The sequence below is a fragment of the Strigops habroptila genome, chromosome 6 (assembly GCF_004027225.2).
Source record: "Strigops habroptila isolate Jane chromosome 6, bStrHab1.2.pri, whole genome shotgun sequence".
NCBI lineage: Eukaryota > Metazoa > Chordata > Aves > Psittaciformes > Psittacidae > Strigops > Strigops habroptila.
Window position 1 is genome coordinate 58,299,673 of NC_044282.2, and position 18,373 is coordinate 58,318,045.

Here is an 18,373-nt window from a genome sequence, read left to right on the forward strand (position 1 = left end):
AACTGAGGAGCTATATTAAGATAAACAACAACGTTTAGACAGGAAAAAGGGGTTAGAATCCAGCCAGAAATATGTTTACACTGGACACTGGAGGATGGTTGAACATATTTTTGGTAATATTCATACACTTTGCACTCATACAACACTTTCAACTGCAGGACCTGCAAACGCCACTGTTCAGAAAACTCCATTGTTTTAGTTTTATGTGTTTCTGTAATGTTAGTAAACATTACATTTGCTTGAAAAAAAAAAAAAGAATAAAACCAAGGCACAATGGTTGCAATCACAATCTAAAAATAAGTCAGATTGCATGACTTTAATTGAGAAGCAGACCTTGGAATAAGAGCTGGAACCCAGCTCTGACCTCACTTGGGAAACTACATGAAGTCCAATGATTTATTTTCTTCTTGTGATGTAAGTCAACAGGAAGAGCAGACAATGTACCCAGTTTCAGAAAAGCAGAACTGTAATCATTACTTCACTATTCAGCAGTGAGAGTCAAGGGCACAAATGACTTCCTTGGCTGCTCAAATGAATTCTCAAGCCACTGATCTTGAGAAAAAAGTGCCTCTACTTCCTCATTCGGCTGCATTTTGAAAGGATAACTTACAGGACAAATCCAAGAGAAAGCGTCATCCTCTGAGTCCTGAATTAATATAAGCACCTCTTTGCGATTCTTTCTCTACTTAGCAGGTTTGGATCCTACTCTCAATTCAGTGTTCACTAGCCTAGGAGCACACATGCTTCCAGAACAAAAATGCAGCCAATGAAAAGTTAAGCACTGAGACTCTGCCTATTACCATACTGGAATCTTTTTGTGAATACAGTTTCAAGTCTTCGGTTTCTGCCTTTCACTTGAGCACTACAGGGCAGTCCAGAATACTGTAATATTTTGTAAAGCAATATTCTGGGAATCAGTGCTGCTGGAACTCAACAAGACTTATGTGTTACATAAGCAAAAAGATGTATCCAGTGCCAGTGTGTGCATTTGTCAGGGTAAGACAGGCTGCCTCCTTCAGAAAGCTGCACCTTTACGAGTAAAATCAGCAGTCCCCTTGAAGATACACACCATGAGAACATATTTAAAAGAGGAAGTTGATGAGAGTCCAATTTCTAACCTGCTCAGTGAGTGACCAGCCCGAAGTTTGACAGTGAGCTCTCAGCAGAAGAGATCTGGGATCCTTGGGCTTAAACATTTTCTCTACCAAGTAAGCCCACAGCCGCCTCCCAGCTCTCATCTTAGCTATTTCCATGTAGAAGTTCATGCCAATTCCCCAGAAGAAGGAGAGCCTGTAATAACAGTACATGAACAGGATAAAACATTAAACCATTATACTAACTCTGTTTCAGTAAAGGAGAAGCTCCATAGCAAGGTCTCTGATTAATTTACTTTTACAGATATAACCCAGGCATAAAATGATGGAAATGTTCCTGGACACTGATGCCAGTTGCTGCAGAACGATATGCATTTATGTCAATAAAAGGACTTAGCTTCCAAACAAAGTGACTGCAGGCAAACTGCAGAAACAATGGTCCAAAACTGCTAAACTGTCCCTACGGACCGTTTTAGGGGAGCTCTAGGTCAAGCGGTGTTCCTGCACATCACTAATACAGTGACACCCTAGTGCCAGGGAATGCTCGTGGTCATAATCTACTAGCGTAGTTATGCTCACAAACTACTTATAATGAAAAGACATTACATATTATAAGCATGTTTTCATTCTTTTACTGATGATTTTAATCAAAATACAAACAGTTCAATACTGGCAAGCATATCAGGGAACAGACTGACTCATCTCTTTTCCCTGCTTATAGCTTCTATGATATATAAATGTAAACACGATAGTTAAAGCCAGTAAAACACATTATACTAAAGATGCCTTTTTAACAGTGAATTAGCTACTGAAATAATTTGCCAAAGGCTCTTACAAATTCTCCGTAACTAGAAAATCTAAAAATAAGGCCGTATCTTTTTCTGAATGATTCACTTGGATTTTGCCACAGATCTTGGAAATAGGTTAATTCAGCTGACTCCTTTAGTGTGAATGTGCAAGAAGCTATGTGAACCATGTCTTTTGTTTTTTAGACTCACTGTATAGTTAGGGAATCTGTAAATCAACCAGACCACTGACACTGCTTCTGCTTAGTTTGGCAGTAACTATACAAAAATACAATATTCTGCTTAAAAATTTTATTTTTAGAAACCTGCAACTGTAAATTGAACTACCTGAACCTCCTCTTGTTAAGCATTTTCCCCAAATGTTTCAAACTACTACTACTAAAAAAAAAAATAAAATAACACTACAGCCTAAAAGAAGTGCAAGAGCTCTTGCTGCATTCTGCAGTCCTAAAACTACAACTGTATTCAATACACCAGCTTAGAGATCCTTTTCTTATCAGAGACCAACTATTGCAACAGACCTTGACAATGGTTGGGCTTGTGAGCGTGCTTTATTCAGTTTATTAGTGTAGACATGGTCTAAGTGTCTGTTGGACCAGACATATTTTCCTACCACTGAAACTGCGTAACAAAACCAAAACCTATCTGCAATGTGAGCACTGCCAATATCGCTTTTATGTGTAAAAATACTGAACCTTGTATTTAACTCTTTCACATCCTCTTAAACTTTTGGTGAAACTAAAAGTTTTAACAAAAGTGAGTTTTATACTTAGAAATTTCTTTATCTCACCTTGGTGCAAATTCATCAATGGTAAGGCCAGCTTTAAGTCCAGTTCTGCAATACTCCAAGCCATCTGCTATAGTATAAGCTAATTCCAGAATAGCGTCAGCTCCTGCTTCTTGCATGTGGTATCCGCTGATTGAAATGGAATTAAATTTTGGCATATGCTGCAAAAATAAAAGACAAGAGGGTGCAACAGCAGAAGGGGGGATCAGATAACTGTTCTATCAACATTCATGAATAATACATTCTTTGTAGGCTGTGAATACAACCCATGTCTATTAAGTGATGTTTGCAGATGTTTACTTCACATGCTTAAACTATCACCTGCCATGGTATCTTTCTCAATTACAAGCTGTGTGCCACCTCTTCCATGAAAATGCCACTAAAAAAACAACTGTTAGTATTGAACTTCCAGTCCTCAGTTCAGGACCTCATCCCTTTCATTATCTCCTTCTCATGTTTAATTTTGCAGCAGAAGTCCTTCAAGATTTCTTCCCTCTTTGCTCCTGATTACAGCTGTATAATGCTTCTTAACCATGGGGCAAAGAACAGCCTGTTTGTTCCTTGTCTATGAGCTTCCTGACATCCTTTCAGGCTTAGGTTCATCTTAATCTGACTTTTATTTGGACCGACTTAAAAAAAACCTTTAAATTTACGATGTAAGTGATTTGGGATCTTAACTTCTCCTCCTGGCCCTCTCTACAACCACATCATTCATCAGTATGACAGGTCTTCCCATCTTCTGCTTTGTTCTCCAAAGTGCCTCATAAATAGTTAACTAGATGTAATAACAGAAGTAAATAAACGTAAATGAGCAATACCTTTGAGGTGTACTGGAAGATGTCAGCAATAATCCGCATCGATGGTTCTGGGGGGAAAATGTAGGTATTTCGGACCATGAACTCCTTCAAGATGTCATTTTGGATTGTCCCTGTCAGCTTGGCCTGAGACACTCCCTGTTCTTCTCCAGTTACAATGAATGTTGCCAATACGGGAATGACTGCCCCGTTCATTGTCATAGAAACAGACATTTTCTCTAAAGGAATTCCATCAAAAAGGATTTTGGTGTCTTCCACTGTATCAATGGCAACTCCGGCCATCCCAACATCTCCTCGAACTCGTGGATTGTCTGAATCATAACCACGGTGGGTGGCTAAATCAAAAGCAACAGATAATCCCTGCTGGCCAGCTAAATGAAAAAGAAGTGAAAAAAAACAACCCAACAAAGAAAGACATTCAGAAGTGTTGAACAGACTTGTATCAGAACTGGATCTAAATTCATTAGTTTCATTTTACATGATCCAGGCTTGGATGACAAACCAATTTTTGATGTTAAACACTGTTCCTTCCCCAAACGTGTCCAAGGTCTTCTAGTCTTAAACTTTAAATGAAAAAGCTTTTAATTGAGAAGAAAAAAATTTGTAGCCCTTCTGACTCAGTCACACAATCAGTTTACCACGCTTAACAAATTACTGAACAACAGTTTAGCCACGATTTGCAAATGTGCATAGACAGACAGTATCAGGGCTTATACACAGCAATTCCACTTAGCTTAGCTGGAAACAAAAGTGTGATAAACAACTTCACATTACCTTTTCTTTATCACAAATTAAACACATGCACACAGATTGTCACCCTGCCTGCAGTGACATATGGTGTTTATTTGTACAGCAAAGTGATAGATTACTAAATCTGCAGTAGGAGAAAATTACTCATAAAGCAGGGAACTGGATACTTAAGAGTTCCTGGCAGACTTGTTGCTGCAACCTGAAAGCGGTACCCCAAACTCCGCTATCCCCAAGCATTCACCCTCTGCCCAGCACTGCTGTTCCTGAAATAACTGTACCTACTGCATTTGCAAATCCCCTTCTCAACATCAGCAGAGCTCTCCTCAGACACCAGCTATCATCTTTGATCTGAAAAAACTAAGTGTTAGCTCTGAAGCACAACGACATAAATGTAGATTTCTGCCTTGTTTCAAGCAAAAGAAATTTCAGCTATTATGAGAACTGATAATTAATTCTTTTTTAGCATTCCTCTAATTACAGCGAGATTTTAATTGAATTATTAAAAATGCTTTACAAATAACAAGGTCTAATTCAAAATCTATGCTAAATAATTCAATATTAATAGAACCGTTAACACAATAAGATAAAATTACAATATCACAATTTCAAAACTCGAATTAAAGATGGCAGCAAACATACTTGAGTACCTGAGCTGTGCCACCAGCTAATCCAAGTGTTAGCACTTCTGCTTCAGCAGCAGCATTCAGCAGTAAGACCAACTATATTCAGAACGATCTTTCTATTGAAACATTTGGTTGCAAACCTCCAATACCCTGTATTTGTAACTTCTTAATTTACTGAGAGTTACCAATAATACTTGCAAGGATACTACAGCAGCTAATACTGCTTCATATTAGCTAACCATGACTATCACAGGAGGTAAATATTCAGAAACACCACCACCCCAACCAGTTATGTTTTAAGTAGGAGGGACTGTAAAGTGGGAAATAAAAGTACCACAGATGAACTACTTCTATGTAATATGTATTTATGAGTTCATTTAAAATTTATAATGTGAGATGGAAACCCAAAATGTCAGAATGCACCAACACCAGAAGTTTAGCTAAGTGACAACATTCAACATCATTTGCCACTGCAATCTTCTCTCACAGTCACAAAATGAGCGTAAAGTGCTCCATAATCTCTGCTGGCTGGACCCTTGGATAAAGCCAAATTATGTCTCTCTGAGCGTTAAGGCAGAATAACTAAAAATAGCATTTAGCACATTCGTTTTTCTATCTCAATAGCAAAATGGAGCAAAGGCAGTTTCAGAAATGATCCAGTTTCCCAGTAATAAAGAAATACAGTGCTGTTGGGAAGATCCTATCAGAAACCAAAACTCACAAGGCAGAACAACTACATTCACCATGTAATTCACCACATGAATGATCCCCACTGCTTTGCAAGGCAATGTGGTTTCTCAAAGTAGCTGTCTTACCTTTAATGTTGTCTTTGTAGAACTTATTGCTCTCCTCCACTGTACTGAAGCCAGCATACTGGCGAATAGTCCATGGCCTGTATGTGTACATGGTTGGGTAGGGTCCTCTAGTGTAAGGTTTCACCCCTGGCAGCTCCTCAGGGAGGTCTTCTGTGTCCCTTTTTGAGTATAAGGGCTTGATGTCAATCCCCTCTGGAGTGTGCCAAATTAAATCCTTTGGATTCTTGCCTTTCAGCTGCTTTTGGGCAAGGGCAGCCCACTCGGGATGCAGCGGCTGCCTGTGCAGTGAGCGCCACGCAAGCCGGCAGGCTGGAAGTTGTGCCAGGCATGTGCAGTGGTGGGGCCACAGGCGCAGGAGGGCATCCTTGGCTCTTAGCATGTCTGTCCCACTGGCTGCTGAGGAGGGGGCAAGCTGAAGAAAATAAAATCATGTATTTTGCATTGTCATATAAACCCGACATGGGAGAAGTGAGCATGGAGAGGTCCAGCAGTTTGCTAAAGCCAAAACAATTACTCAAGAAAAACTAATTATTTAATTGTGTGCCTGATAGATATCCTCTCCCCTTGCCTTTCAACCAGACAATGTATGAACTGAGTTCAGGAAAAACTCTACATTTTGTTCTTGCTATGGAAAATATTCCTACAACTCATCTACATCCACATATAACACTTATTTTAGTTCCTAAGCAACAGCCATCACTAATCAGTCACTGAAAAAATCCGTGTCAGGCACGAAGGTGGCATGCCTAGCTACCTGCTCACCTTCCCATGTCTCTCATTTATGAATTCCTTAATGTCAAGAGGGACCCTCAAAGAGGCATTCTGAAGGAAGTGGACTGTCAGAAGACTGCTGACATAGCATACATTTTTGGAAAGGGGGCTTGGGCTGGATTGAAATCAGAGATATACTGAGAAAAAGAAAGGTGGTATGGAAGAACACAGGGATAATGCAAGCTGCAGAGCTCATCCCACCATGCATGAGACTGATATGGGGATAAGGTGAGTAACTCCTGAATGCTGTAAGCTCTTCAGCTTCTGCTCTGTCCCCCCTATCACTGCACTTCCTTCAGAAGCCAAAACCTCTACAGTTTGGCTTTAAGGTCCAGTCATCTCCTCTCCACCTCACATCCTTCAGAACAAGCTGGAAACACACGCTTCCCTGACACCTTTATGAGAAAGTGTGCACAAAACTGGAAAGCATCTTCATCACAGTTATGGTGCTCCAGCAACATGCTCCACACAAGTGCTTTAATAACAGATATGCCATGTGTGCTTTACGTACAATCTGATAAGCACGAAGGTGCACCAGAGGAGCATCGAGTTCCCTGCAGACGTGATCCTGCAGCCAGGATGGAAGACAGCCTCTGCCTCCACTGCTGCACGGGTCCCAGCGCGCTCCCCCGGGCCGCGCACCCCGAAAGAACCACAAAGCTTCCCTGTCACCTTCCTACAAACGTCTCCCTCCTCATACCACAGCACCTACACCCGGAGGAGGGACAGGGACTAGAAAGCACCGTTTATCCGCCCCTCCACGCCGGGCCTGGCCTGGCCTGGCCTGGCCGCCCCATCACCGCCCTGACAGGCCCAGCGGCTGTGCGCGCCCAGCGCCCCCCGCCGCCACAGCCCGCCCCCAACACGCCTCCATGGCGGCCAATGGGACCGGGGGTCCACTGCGGGGGCTGTCCCGGAGGGTTGCGGCCCTGCCCGCCCGCGGGTCGGGGGCAGTGGGGGCGGGCTACGGGCTCATGACAGACCCCGGCCCCGGCGGCCCCCCGCTACCTGCTGTCCACCCCGTAGCTGGCACCCGAAGCCCGCGCGGCACCGCGCTTGCGCGTGAGGCGGCAAGGCGCATGCGCACGGAGCACCGCCCTCCGTGCGGGAGGCGGGAACGAGCAGTGCGCGGGCAGAACGGTTTGATAACGGCTCGGAGGTGGAGCGCGGGAACGGCGGGAGCGGTGAGGCCGTGAGTGAGCGTCGGGGCGGTGAGCGCTGGTGGACGGTGTTGTGGAGATTCCTGCGGTGTTGTCCTGCAGCCGCGGGGAGCAGGATTTTGGGGACCTGGGCAGATATGGGAGGCTGAAGACTACAATTCCCAGCATGCGTTTCGCTGGGAGGGAGGCCGCAAGCGGTGGCGGGCCGCATTGCATTCTGGGAGTTGTAGTCCGCGGAGAGCAGTGGGGGATTCTGTTAACGCTATCCCACATAACCAGTAGTTACGGGAGGAGGGGGAAGAGGCAGGGCTTGTTTATAGTGTTCTGTTCCGGTCTCTGTTATCCTGAAGGTTGGCGTTCTTGATCCTCTTCCTACTGCCTCCTTAGTTGTTATCAGTCCTGTGATGTTCCTTCTGCCATCAGCCAGACATTCTTTACTCCGTGTTAGCAAGTTAAAAGAGTTTTCTGTATTTTATTGTTAGTTTAAACCTATAATTTAAGCCTACAATAAGACAAGGGGGAATGGTTTTAAACTGGCGGGGGTAAATGTAGATTAGATATAGGGAAGAAATTCTTTACAGTGAAGATGGTGAGGCACTGGCCCAGGTTGCCCAAAGAAGCTGTGGCTGCCCCATCCCTGGCAGTGTTCAAGGCCAGGCTGGATGGGGCTTGGAGCAACCTGGTCTAGTGGAAGGTGTCCCTGTCCATAGCAGGGAGGTTGGAACTGGACAATCTTCAAGGTCACTTTCAACCCAAACCATGCCATGATTCTATGATTTACCTGGTGTTTGTTGCGATTGTTGCCTGTTGAGCTGTAGTCCTTTGCATGAGGGAAGAAGTGGCTTGAAGGAATGAAATTAAAACTGAATACATCTGAGTTGTTGTACTTAGAAAAGAGAAAGCTAGTGGAGTGTGACAGTTATTCTCTCCTGTGTAGCTCCTTTTTCCTCCATCTCCATAGTGAGTAAGAAAAGAAACTGTAGGTTTAAACTGCAGCAAGGAGCGTTATAGTTAGGTGCTAGGGTAAAAAGTTCTGGTAATAAGGTGACTGCACTGAACTGCACTACGAAGATAAAGAATTTCTGTTGCTGGAGGCCTTTAAAAACAAATTAGACTGTTCAGTTTAGAAAGAGGTGTGAAACAGACAAAGACTCATCTAAAAGGCAAATGGGGATGCTTTTATAGTGGTCCTGCACTTCGATAAATATGCAAGATTTAAAGGGCTTAGGGTTAGCAAACATGCAAACGTTTGGACTCATTTAGCACTGGGTGTTTCCATCTTGTTTTGCATGTTAATGTGTGTGTTGTGCTGCATGGACTGTAATTGCTGGGTTTTAACTTTGGTTTTGTTTCCTCCTGTTCCATTTGGTTTACGGATAATGAAATGTCATTTATCTTAGAGTAAAATGGGGAAGACCGCTGGTAGGGGATCAGCAAAAAAACCACTTAAATCACAAAGTCAAGAAAGGCCTTCCAGCAAGAAAAAGGGAACAGATACAGAAGGAAGAAAACAAGGTCAAAAAAGAAAGGTAATTGTTATTTTGTGTCAAATTAGAAAAGTAACCAAAGGAGGTGTGGGGGAAAGAGGCATTTTTGCCTATTTTTTAGAGACTATTTCATTAACTAAACGCAGTCCTCTTGAGGAAATGTCCAGTGTAAACAGGTCTTTTGAAACCCACTGCATTAGCTGCTTCCTGGTTTCCAGGATTTCTTCTTGTGTGCTACTGTGCTTGTGACAAGTAGAGGGAAGCATTGCCCAATCATTAATAAAAGGGCAAGCTGGCTGTGCAGTTCTGAAGAGCTGCATAGCATCTGTTTGAACAGAGCGATAAACTTGAACTTCATTCAGCTCCATTCGTTCAGTTCTGGAACATAATTCCCTGGGTGTCTCAGGATTGGCATAGGCAGCTTTCTGTTGGAGAGAGTTTGCTTAACCCCAAACTTACGAAAGACATGAACTCCAAATGTGGCTAGATAGCCAAAAGTCTTGTGTGTTTCTTACTTCATGACCTCATTCTTGGAAGGGGAGAAATTAGAAGGAATTGGTTTCCGCCACCTACTTGAGATAAATTACTGTTTTGCAGTTCAAAAAGCCTTTTTTGTGGTGAGCATCAATAGACCTCTGTCAAGCACTGACGTGCTTTCACAGCCTTTTCACAGTGGATTGCTGGTAGTAGATGATTAGTTGCACAGCAGAGAATGTTTCAAAATTACAGCATTTGCTGTAAGTTTTTTTTTCTCAGCAGGTCACTCAGTCAGTCAAAAGGAAAGCTAAGGAAGACAGCGATTATTCCCCTTCAGGTAGGATTGTATTCTTTCCTTATGTTTCCTTATGTTTGTCTCATGTAAATAGTGTGTTCTGTTGGACACACTGTTGTACAAATGAGATGAGGCGCCTGCTGCACCGAGTTTATCACCTATGTATATTCCCACTCTATTTTATTTCACTCTGGGTTTTCTTGCTTGTATTGCCAATTATTTTTGGAAATGTCTGTTTAGAATGAAACTACTGTAATAAAGACTCTTTTCTGGTTTGTGCTTTTTAAACAACTTCTGACTTGCAAGTAATAAATACCACCTAATGTGGATAGATTTGACCTGATAGATTTGCGACATGGAAAAATCTTAACTGTTACATCTTTGACTACAATCTGAGTTGAATGGAGTCACCAAGCTGACTATCCAGGTTTGACAAATCATATGTTTTCCTTTTTCTTTCTTTGTATTAACAGGAGGAAAAGGTTCTTTAAAAAAAATGAAGCTAACCAATGCTAAAATAGGATCTTGGAAGACTCTCTCAGAGAGCAGTAGGCAGTTTCTGGAAACTGTAATGGATTCAATAATACTGTAAGTGCCAGATATCCTGGTGGTTGAAATAAAGTAAAAATCATAATGTTGCTTGAACTGGAAAAACTTTGCATTTTAGGGCAATATGGCTGGCTGTGTATATTTTGTCTGGTACAATATAACACTTTATATCTGAATTTAGAAATTTTTATCTAAAGAAGTTCTACATTCACCTAATCTGATGTACTCCCTGTGCTTGCAGGCTTTGCGATGAAAATTCTGCCTTTATTTTCTTTCCAGATCTGTTTTGTGCCAACAAAGGGAGAGAAAAGGTGATGTTCAGGAGCACCTCAATTTAGTGAAAGAAAGGTGAGAAATTATAATTAAAAAATAAAGAGGGAAAGAAGGGATGTAGTTTACCCAGTTGTTTTGTACCATGTTTACAGCATTGGTCCTGGGAGTAATCACATTTAGGAAATCTTGGAAGGGGGAGTTGATGCAAAATCAATTAGGGAAATATCTCAACAGTACATTGGTTGAAGTGGACAAGCAAATGTTGTTGAAAGACCCATTTTAGCTGCTTCTATATGAGTAACAGAACCAAGGAGGTGTTCTTAAGAGCTCCTTGAATCAGCTTTGTACTCTTTATACAGGGTTTAACTTTGCAGGCAGCTATTTATTTTGCTATCATTTTGTGATAGTGGCGGGAGTAGTTATAGCTAAACTTTCTTAAATGCTAATTCATTTTCTGGCTGTTGAAGTTCCTTCAAAGATAATTGAAATTTTGGAGCATAACTTGTAGCCTTTTTATGCTATTGTGGGAGTAGTTATGCACACTTCGAGAATTTTTGTCTCTGTATGTGTAGGTATTCCAGGCTTTTATCAACACAGGGCCTGATCCTACATGTTGCTTTCTTTGTTCTTACAGTGCCTCAAGATTCAAACATGAGGAGCTAGTTTTTCATATTTTTTTTTGTTTTGTTTTGTTTGTTGGTTTTTGGGGATTTTTTTTTTTTTTTAGTGTTTAGTTTGTAATGTTTAATTTCTGAGTTTCCAAACTTCTGCAGTCTCATCTGAGATGCATGGCAGTTTGGTGTACCAAACAGACTTCAAGTCTTCCTCAGAACTGGAAGGACCTTTGAGAGCAAGCTGAAACTTTTCCTCTAGTGCAAAACGACATAATGTTTCACAAAAGCACTTACAGACTTTACTAAAATGATCTTTTTTGGAAGCAGTTAAAAATGCTGCTTTTAGAACTTAGTTTTACTTTGCAAGCAGAGAGGTTAAAACTCGGAAAATATTAGTTAATGTCAGTTTGTAGTCAGGGAGTGTACAGGCCATTGGGATAGAAACCACACAATGTCAATGTGATAGCAAAGGTTAGAGTGGTCAGGTTTCTTGTTTGTGGTTTCTTCCTTAGACATCTATTCCACATGATTTTGGAAAACAATTTAAGACAGCTTTTCTTCCTGTTTGGATCCTTTCACTTCACTGGCAGCAATTGGGCTAAACTGAGTTTAGTTTTTCTCCCAGGGAAGTCATTAGCCATTTTTCTTCTTGTTTTGCAAAGAACTCCAAACAAGTCATGCTTTCCTTTCTCTGTAATAAAGAGCGCTGAGATGTTTCCAGACGTTAAAAGTGCCTCCAGGGAAGCTGGGCAACCTGAAGAATGTCTTGAGCCTTCAGATGGCAGAGAAAAAAAAGCTTAAGACAAACGAAGAGTCATTGGTACAATTGCAGGTATGAAAAGCAAGAAAGGGAAAAAAACATCTTGCCCATCTGCTGCTGCTCATTGTGTTGTAGCTTCTTAGTAGTTGGACTGCTGGCTGTGCCTGTGATATTGTGAATTGTCGTCCACTATTCATCATTATCATTCGCTTTCACTACAAAGCAATGTATCTTTTTCGGATGGTTTTTCTGTGATTTGGCTGATGCTGATTATCAGTGTCTCATGCACAAAAGGCTTACCATCTCTAAGGTAAATTTTGTTCTGGTTTTGTGACTGTTTTGTCTTAGGAAGAAATAAATGAAGCTAAGCAATTAGCAGACTGTTCTGAAGAAAATATACAGCAACTGCAGTACAAAATCCAGGTGCTCAAGAATCAGTTAGAGGAAGATGAAAAAAAGGCCAAGAAGGTATTCCCAATAGATGTTTGCTGTGGTTTAAGCTGAAAGCAGGACAGTGCTGCTGAAAGTTGAGTTTTCAGAAGTTGGATAGTGACAGCCAGTTTATTTTCCTACTTGTGTGCCTGATGTTTGGTTTTGGATTAATTTTTTTTCCCCTCTTTTTCCCTTTTTAGGTATTCCAAGAAAATGGCAGTGGAGCACTCCATCTTCCAGAACTCCCCAAGTGCAGTTTACAAGCACCCACTTTGCAGGTGAGCATGGAATATATTTTCAGAGACACCTTGGCTATGAGAAGAAAGGCAACAGAGTGTGCTTTTATCACTTAACCTCTGCCAGAGGGGGCAATTCTGAAATTTCTGAAATGTATGGGGTTTTTTCCTTTTTTTTTTCTTTCTTTTTTCATTTAGGTCTGTATGATTACTTTTTAAAAAACAGAACAAAACCCTAAAAACCCTGCCATTTAAAGGATCACATCTTTTCCTAGGAACCCTGTGGTCCGAGGGAACCTGTAATCGTTTCTGAAATTTTTTTCTGTAGCTGATGGAAGGAAGACTGTCTCATTCTGTGTCTTTGAATCTTTTTTATTTTAGCTGTATTCAGGTACAGCTAGGCTGCATGAAAGTGAAATTTCTGTTGGACTTGATGAAGGCTGTTGTTTATTTGTTGTCTTCTTTATTTTTCTTTCTTTAGGAAGAAATTTTAAAGATGAAAAATCAGAAAGGTCTTTTAAAGGATATGAACACTATTCAGCAGTCAGCTGACTTGAAGAACTTTTTAACCCTAATTGAAAAGACCTATGAGAAGGTGGACTTCCTCTGAAAGACCAAAATATACATATATATATATATACATATATATATATCTCAAATAGAAAGGAAAAAAAAAAAATCTGTTATATTTCTATATGGAACCTCTTTTGAAGAAGATGATAATCTGAGCCAGCGCTCTGTGTTACTGTATAGCAGCGGGATGTTGATCATGGAAACAGTATATTCTTCCTAATGGCTTTACAGTTGTGACTGCTGAATTTCTCTTTCTATGAATACTGGTATATGAATACGTAGAGGCATTCTGGGACTCTAGTGATTTAAGTGATCGATCAAGGTTTTGGGGTTGGGTTTCTTTTTTTGGACCTGTGATGACTTCTAATGATGATATATACTGTCTTAGGAGAAGGGAGGGAAGTGGATCCTGGGTTTGGGCATTTTTATAGAATAAGTAACATATTATATTTGGACATTTATATCACATCTCTAAAACAGTGCAGGTACTATCTCTTGCCAAACTAACCTTTGTTTTGGAGTTAAATCCACTTTAAACTTGAAACACAGATTTAAAATATGATTATCTGATGCTCAGTTGCAAATCTTCAGTTCAACTTCCTTACCACTTTTAAATAAAAAACTCCATGGTAGGGAACTGAACAATTAGATATCAAATATACAGGATTTTTTTACATTTTCATATTCATTGCTTAAACCAGGTGGGTGATATCTTTTTTTTTTCTTTTTTTTTTTTTTTCTGTTTGTTGTGTTTTTTTAATTTTTTTTATGTGTGTATATATATGTCAATGCAGATGGTTGGGAAAGCAGGTAAGAACATTATAGAGCAAAGCTGTAATCTCAGAATTGTGTACTCACTTTATATTTTATTAACTAACTGTCAGATATTCTTCAGCTTCAGAGGAAGAAAATAAAGTCAAAAGTCTTTTTCCCCATGCACTTTAATCTCTCTCCTATTTTTTCCATGATAGAGCTTCTCCCTTAAAAGATTAAGTGCCTTCTCCAGTGAAATTATCTGCTAGAAGACAGCAGTGCTCTTTATGTTGACTTAACCCTTGAAACGCTTGTTCTTTTGTTTACAAGCTGCTGGTACTCCTGATGAGACATGAGCTAATTACCTCTATTCTCCTATGAGAGATTAAAAGCCTCTCTGTAGTTGCTACATGTAGGATCAAGAAAGCCAGACTAAGTACTTGTTTGGTTCATACTTGCTTTGTATCACATAAAAAGATATATAAATATTTAGAAATGTTTAATAAAGTTTTGGTCAAGGACAAGGGGAACATTTACTGACATAACCACTACTCACTGTAGCTTAACCCAGATTGTGGGTTAAGGATTTTCCTGCATGCCAGCTATATTGATTTTTGTTCAGCAAAGATAGATATACTTCTTTGCTTTCATGAAGGGTGATTTACTTGCAAACAATTTACTATGTGGGTTTTGAACTTCATGAACCACATAGATACCGTCTTTTCTTTTTAAAAAGAAAGTAAGGATTATTTGTTTTCAATCTGGAAGTACTTGAGGTGTAAGAACTGTCCTTAAGTAAAAATAGGTAAAAGTAGCTGTATATTCAAACACATATCAATGTTGCCTTTAGCTACAGTTGCATGTATGCTTATGTGCTGTGGCACAAAGGCAATTTTCCTCTTGATAATGGTGAGCAAATGGAGTATAAGATTCAAGAAAATTTGATAAAAGGGCAACTACAGTAAAGAGAATGAATTTACGTAGTATTGCACTTTCAGGTGGAGTTTGGTTTAATACATGTCATCTTGACCTGGGTTGAAGTTTAGACGGAGAGAGCACATCACAAATGCTCATTGACCGCATAGTGGGAGAGTAGGAAGAAAAATAAGGCTTACACAAGCAATATCTTTGGGGCATGCTTCCTCTCTGTGATGAGCAGATTTCCAATGATGTGTAAAGACTTTGGTTTGGGGAAAATTCTCTCTGCAATGTCTATTCCAGAAACTTCCTATTTTTCATAGTCAGTAGAAGAATCAGGACAAGCAATAAATACAAATGAGGTGACCATCATCATGCTCATTGAGCATGATCATCACTATGCACCCCATAGTGATCACACAGTAGACAATGATGTTCATTGCACCAGTACTCAGTGGATGAGCCCTGATGTATCTGGATGGCATCCTGAGGATGCTGGGCCTGAACCAAGAGTACCACTCAAATCCCCTGCTGCCTATGGGGAGACAGCAGAGGCTTGAAGCAGCATCAATCTAGGGCTGTTTTGGTTCTCAGTCAGTTTTAACTTCCTTTTACTGTTGCCAGGCAGTGGAAGCCCTTTGATGGCTGAAATTTGCAGACAGTGTTTATGCAATGTTTAATAGCAAGTCAGAAAGTTCATTACAAAAGCACCATCTATTTGCTGTGGGTGCATGCTTTATTTACTGAGATAAATGTGTTTTGTTTAAGGTTAATAGGAGCAAGAAATGCAAACATCTGATTTGCTTTGAGTACTTTAATGATATGAGAAAGAACAACTTCAGGAAATGAAATATGATCACCAACCTCTAGTAACTTTTCTACAGTGATTCCCTCTTTCAAACCTTGCCTTAGTGGAACTCCATCTATTTTCATAAATGTTTTTAACATTTAAAATTCAGGGGCAGAGAATGAAGAAAATATTTTTATTCCTGGTAAAGCTAATTAAAAAAATATCAGGGTAATTTTCCCTTCCATCTAACACCTTTGTTAATCCAGAAACTAAAATAAACGGATCTAGATGAGAAGTTAACTACTCATTGTAAAAATTAGAGTAGAAGAATTCAAGAGAAAGGCAAATTTGGCTGTGAAAACAAAAATGCTGCAACCACTGATGTAATTTTTGGATTCTCATTTTCACTTTTGAGTCTTTAATCATTAGTCTCTATCTAGCAGTCTACATTTGAACACTCGTAGATGTTTGAAGTATCTGTAATATCTGAGGCATGAACAAGGGGCTTATATGGCACAGGACCTGTCCCCCTATAGCCTGGCAGCTGAAAGCCAAACAAGATCTGAGGGTATCTAAGATGGTGCTAGAGGCTTGGGATTAAAGCAATTGAATTATGCTCTGTATATCAACTTTAAAGTGGATTGCATTTCTTAATAATATTTAATTATTTACAGCTGAATGATCGGAATCTTGTTTGGGTAAGGAGATGAAGGCATGGGGAAAGTGTTGATGTGAACAGACACCACCACCACATCCCCCCAAACCGTGGGAATCAGGGCAAATGAAAAGCAATGTTCAGTGTCTGATTTGAGTAGAAGGAATGAATGTCTTGCTTCAACACCAACGCTCAGAGGAAACTGCAGGACAGGGAATATTGTTCTTTCAGTGCCAAGTAAAATAGCCAACCTAAGACAAGCTGCGCTTTAAGGCATACTATGGAAGGTCAGCACTGACTACTGTCTATGCAGAGGCAGGGACAGAGTGCTTCTGAACAGGGCAAGGATTAGGGAGAAGAGCCAAGGAGAAAACCCTCAATGAGGTAATGGAAGGCATTGGTATATCCAACCCAGCTTCAAACCCATCTGCCAAGTCCAAACAGCCCTTCTGTTCCAAAGATCTGAAGCTCTGAACATCCCTCATTCACCACAAAGGCTCTGCAGTGCTTATCTTTAAGCAGGATAGTACAAGCTAAGCACAGCTTTTTGGCCCATATGTCTCCTTAGAGAAACCTGGACTTAAGTGCATTTCTGGGGGATATGCTGTGGGATAATTACTGAATATGATTTAGAAATTAAACTTATATTTAAAAATGTAGCATTGCTCACACATAAAGGAAAAACGGACTTTCAGGGTAAGCTGCAGCTGCACGTGGTATGCCAGGAATTTACTCCACAGCAGTTCCCGTGGCAACATTGCTTGACGGAGGATGGAGCAGAGTGGAGATTCTGTGGCCAAACTCTGTCCCAACACCAGCAGAGATGGGAACTAGGTGGTACTTAAAACTGATAAGCTGCATACTTGATGCCCTGAGCCAACGGCCTGTCATCTTTTGACAAAATGCTGCCCTTTGTGTGAACTTTGCTTCATTATAATGCATTTTAATACGAAAACACACCTCCACCTCCAATGCTACCCACCTCCAAAGTGAGATCACCCCTCTTTGAGCATGCTCTTTGAATTTTTTGTGGCATATAACTTTAAAAGCAAAGCGAGGAAAATTTACACCAATAACAATAAAGGTATGTATGACTAGAGTCACTCAAGCTCCACCTTGAAAGCGAAAAATACTATAAAAATGACCCAAAAAGTGGGGGGCTTTAGGGAGGACATCATCGTGGACGAGCTGAGGAAAATCCCATCAGCAGACTACTCTCGACTCCTGGGACCGGTCGACGGGCTGGACCTTTCTTCCCCCCCATAGGGACGCCTTTGGGTAAGACTTGCACTGTATCCAGTGCTTCCCCGGGAAAATTAGGAATCTCTTTATAGAGTTACTTTTCACTTTTATACTTTAAAGCCAGGCTGTATTATTCATAACTTTGTCGCTCGGTTGTATACTTTATTATTTGCACGTGCTTTTGCAGACAGTGTATTTATCACCGGCAATCCACAAGAACCTGTATCTGTTGCTTTAATAAACTGCACTGTTTAAGTAGCTAATCGTAAATCTCTCACTGAACGCGACCAGCTCCCTCAGTGTGGCCGTGCTAGTTCGTGAGCACGATTAGACTGAAGCTGCAGTGCACTATTAGTGCATCCGGAATCGTGATTATTCAACATATTGAATGCGACCGGACTGATAGTGGCAAATTGGGCATCACTCAGAATCTAAGCCTAGCCGCACCCAGCCCCTCTAATATCTGAGGATCAGCTGGAAAGCAAGGGGGTTTATTTTCTGCCAAATTATTTTACCCTTTTCCACGCAACATATGCTTTCAACAAACACATTGCCAAGTGAAAACTGAAGTAAGAATGTGAAAGCTGGGGTCTGTGTTATTTAGTGCAGATTAGGTGATCTAGTAAATTATTTCATGACTGATCTATCAGCCCATGCTTCTGGTCCATTTCTGCCCTCCCCCAATAAAAAAAATAAAA

At 40.6% G+C, this 18,373-nt stretch overlaps 2 protein-coding genes across 6 annotated transcripts in view; one reads left to right on the forward strand and one right to left on the reverse strand.

The window, feature by feature from the left end:
* MMUT (methylmalonyl-CoA mutase) overlaps positions 1–7,503 on the reverse strand; it is a 26,362-nt gene extending 18,859 nt beyond the window's left edge. Inside the window, exons 1-5 of one of the 3 annotated variants that reach the window (XM_030489440.1) lie at positions 6,973–7,503; positions 5,691–6,102; positions 3,506–3,873; positions 2,691–2,848; positions 1,119–1,290 (exon numbers count right to left, since the gene is read on the reverse strand). In XM_030489440.1, coding sequence (XP_030345300.1) covers positions 1,119–1,290; positions 2,691–2,848; positions 3,506–3,873; positions 5,691–6,069 — 1,077 coding nt within the window. In that variant the 5' untranslated portion in view covers positions 6,070–6,102; positions 6,973–7,503. Of the gene's footprint in view, positions 1–1,118; positions 1,291–2,690; positions 2,849–3,505; positions 3,874–4,530; positions 4,601–5,690; positions 6,103–6,972 lie in introns of those variants that run through there. The other 2 variants (XM_030489441.1, XM_030489442.1) reach the window with 2 other exon arrangements.
* CENPQ (centromere protein Q) lies at positions 7,414–16,801 on the forward strand. Of its 3 annotated transcripts, none has more exons than XM_030489443.1 (9): positions 7,414–7,645; positions 9,022–9,150; positions 9,865–9,922; positions 10,354–10,468; positions 10,709–10,777; positions 12,019–12,148; positions 12,425–12,544; positions 12,709–12,786; positions 13,226–16,801. In XM_030489443.1, exons 1-9 carry the CDS (start codon positions 7,436–7,438, stop codon positions 13,352–13,354), a joined length of 1,038 nt encoding a protein of 345 aa, XP_030345303.1. In that variant the 5' UTR covers positions 7,414–7,435; the 3' UTR covers positions 13,355–16,801. The 3 variants fall into 3 exon arrangements, with proteins under 3 accessions (XP_030345303.1, XP_030345304.1, XP_030345305.1); XM_030489444.1 differs by having other exon boundaries at positions 9,868–9,922; XM_030489445.1 differs by lacking the exon at positions 12,425–12,544.
* Positions 16,802–18,373: the final 1,572 nt, after the last annotated feature.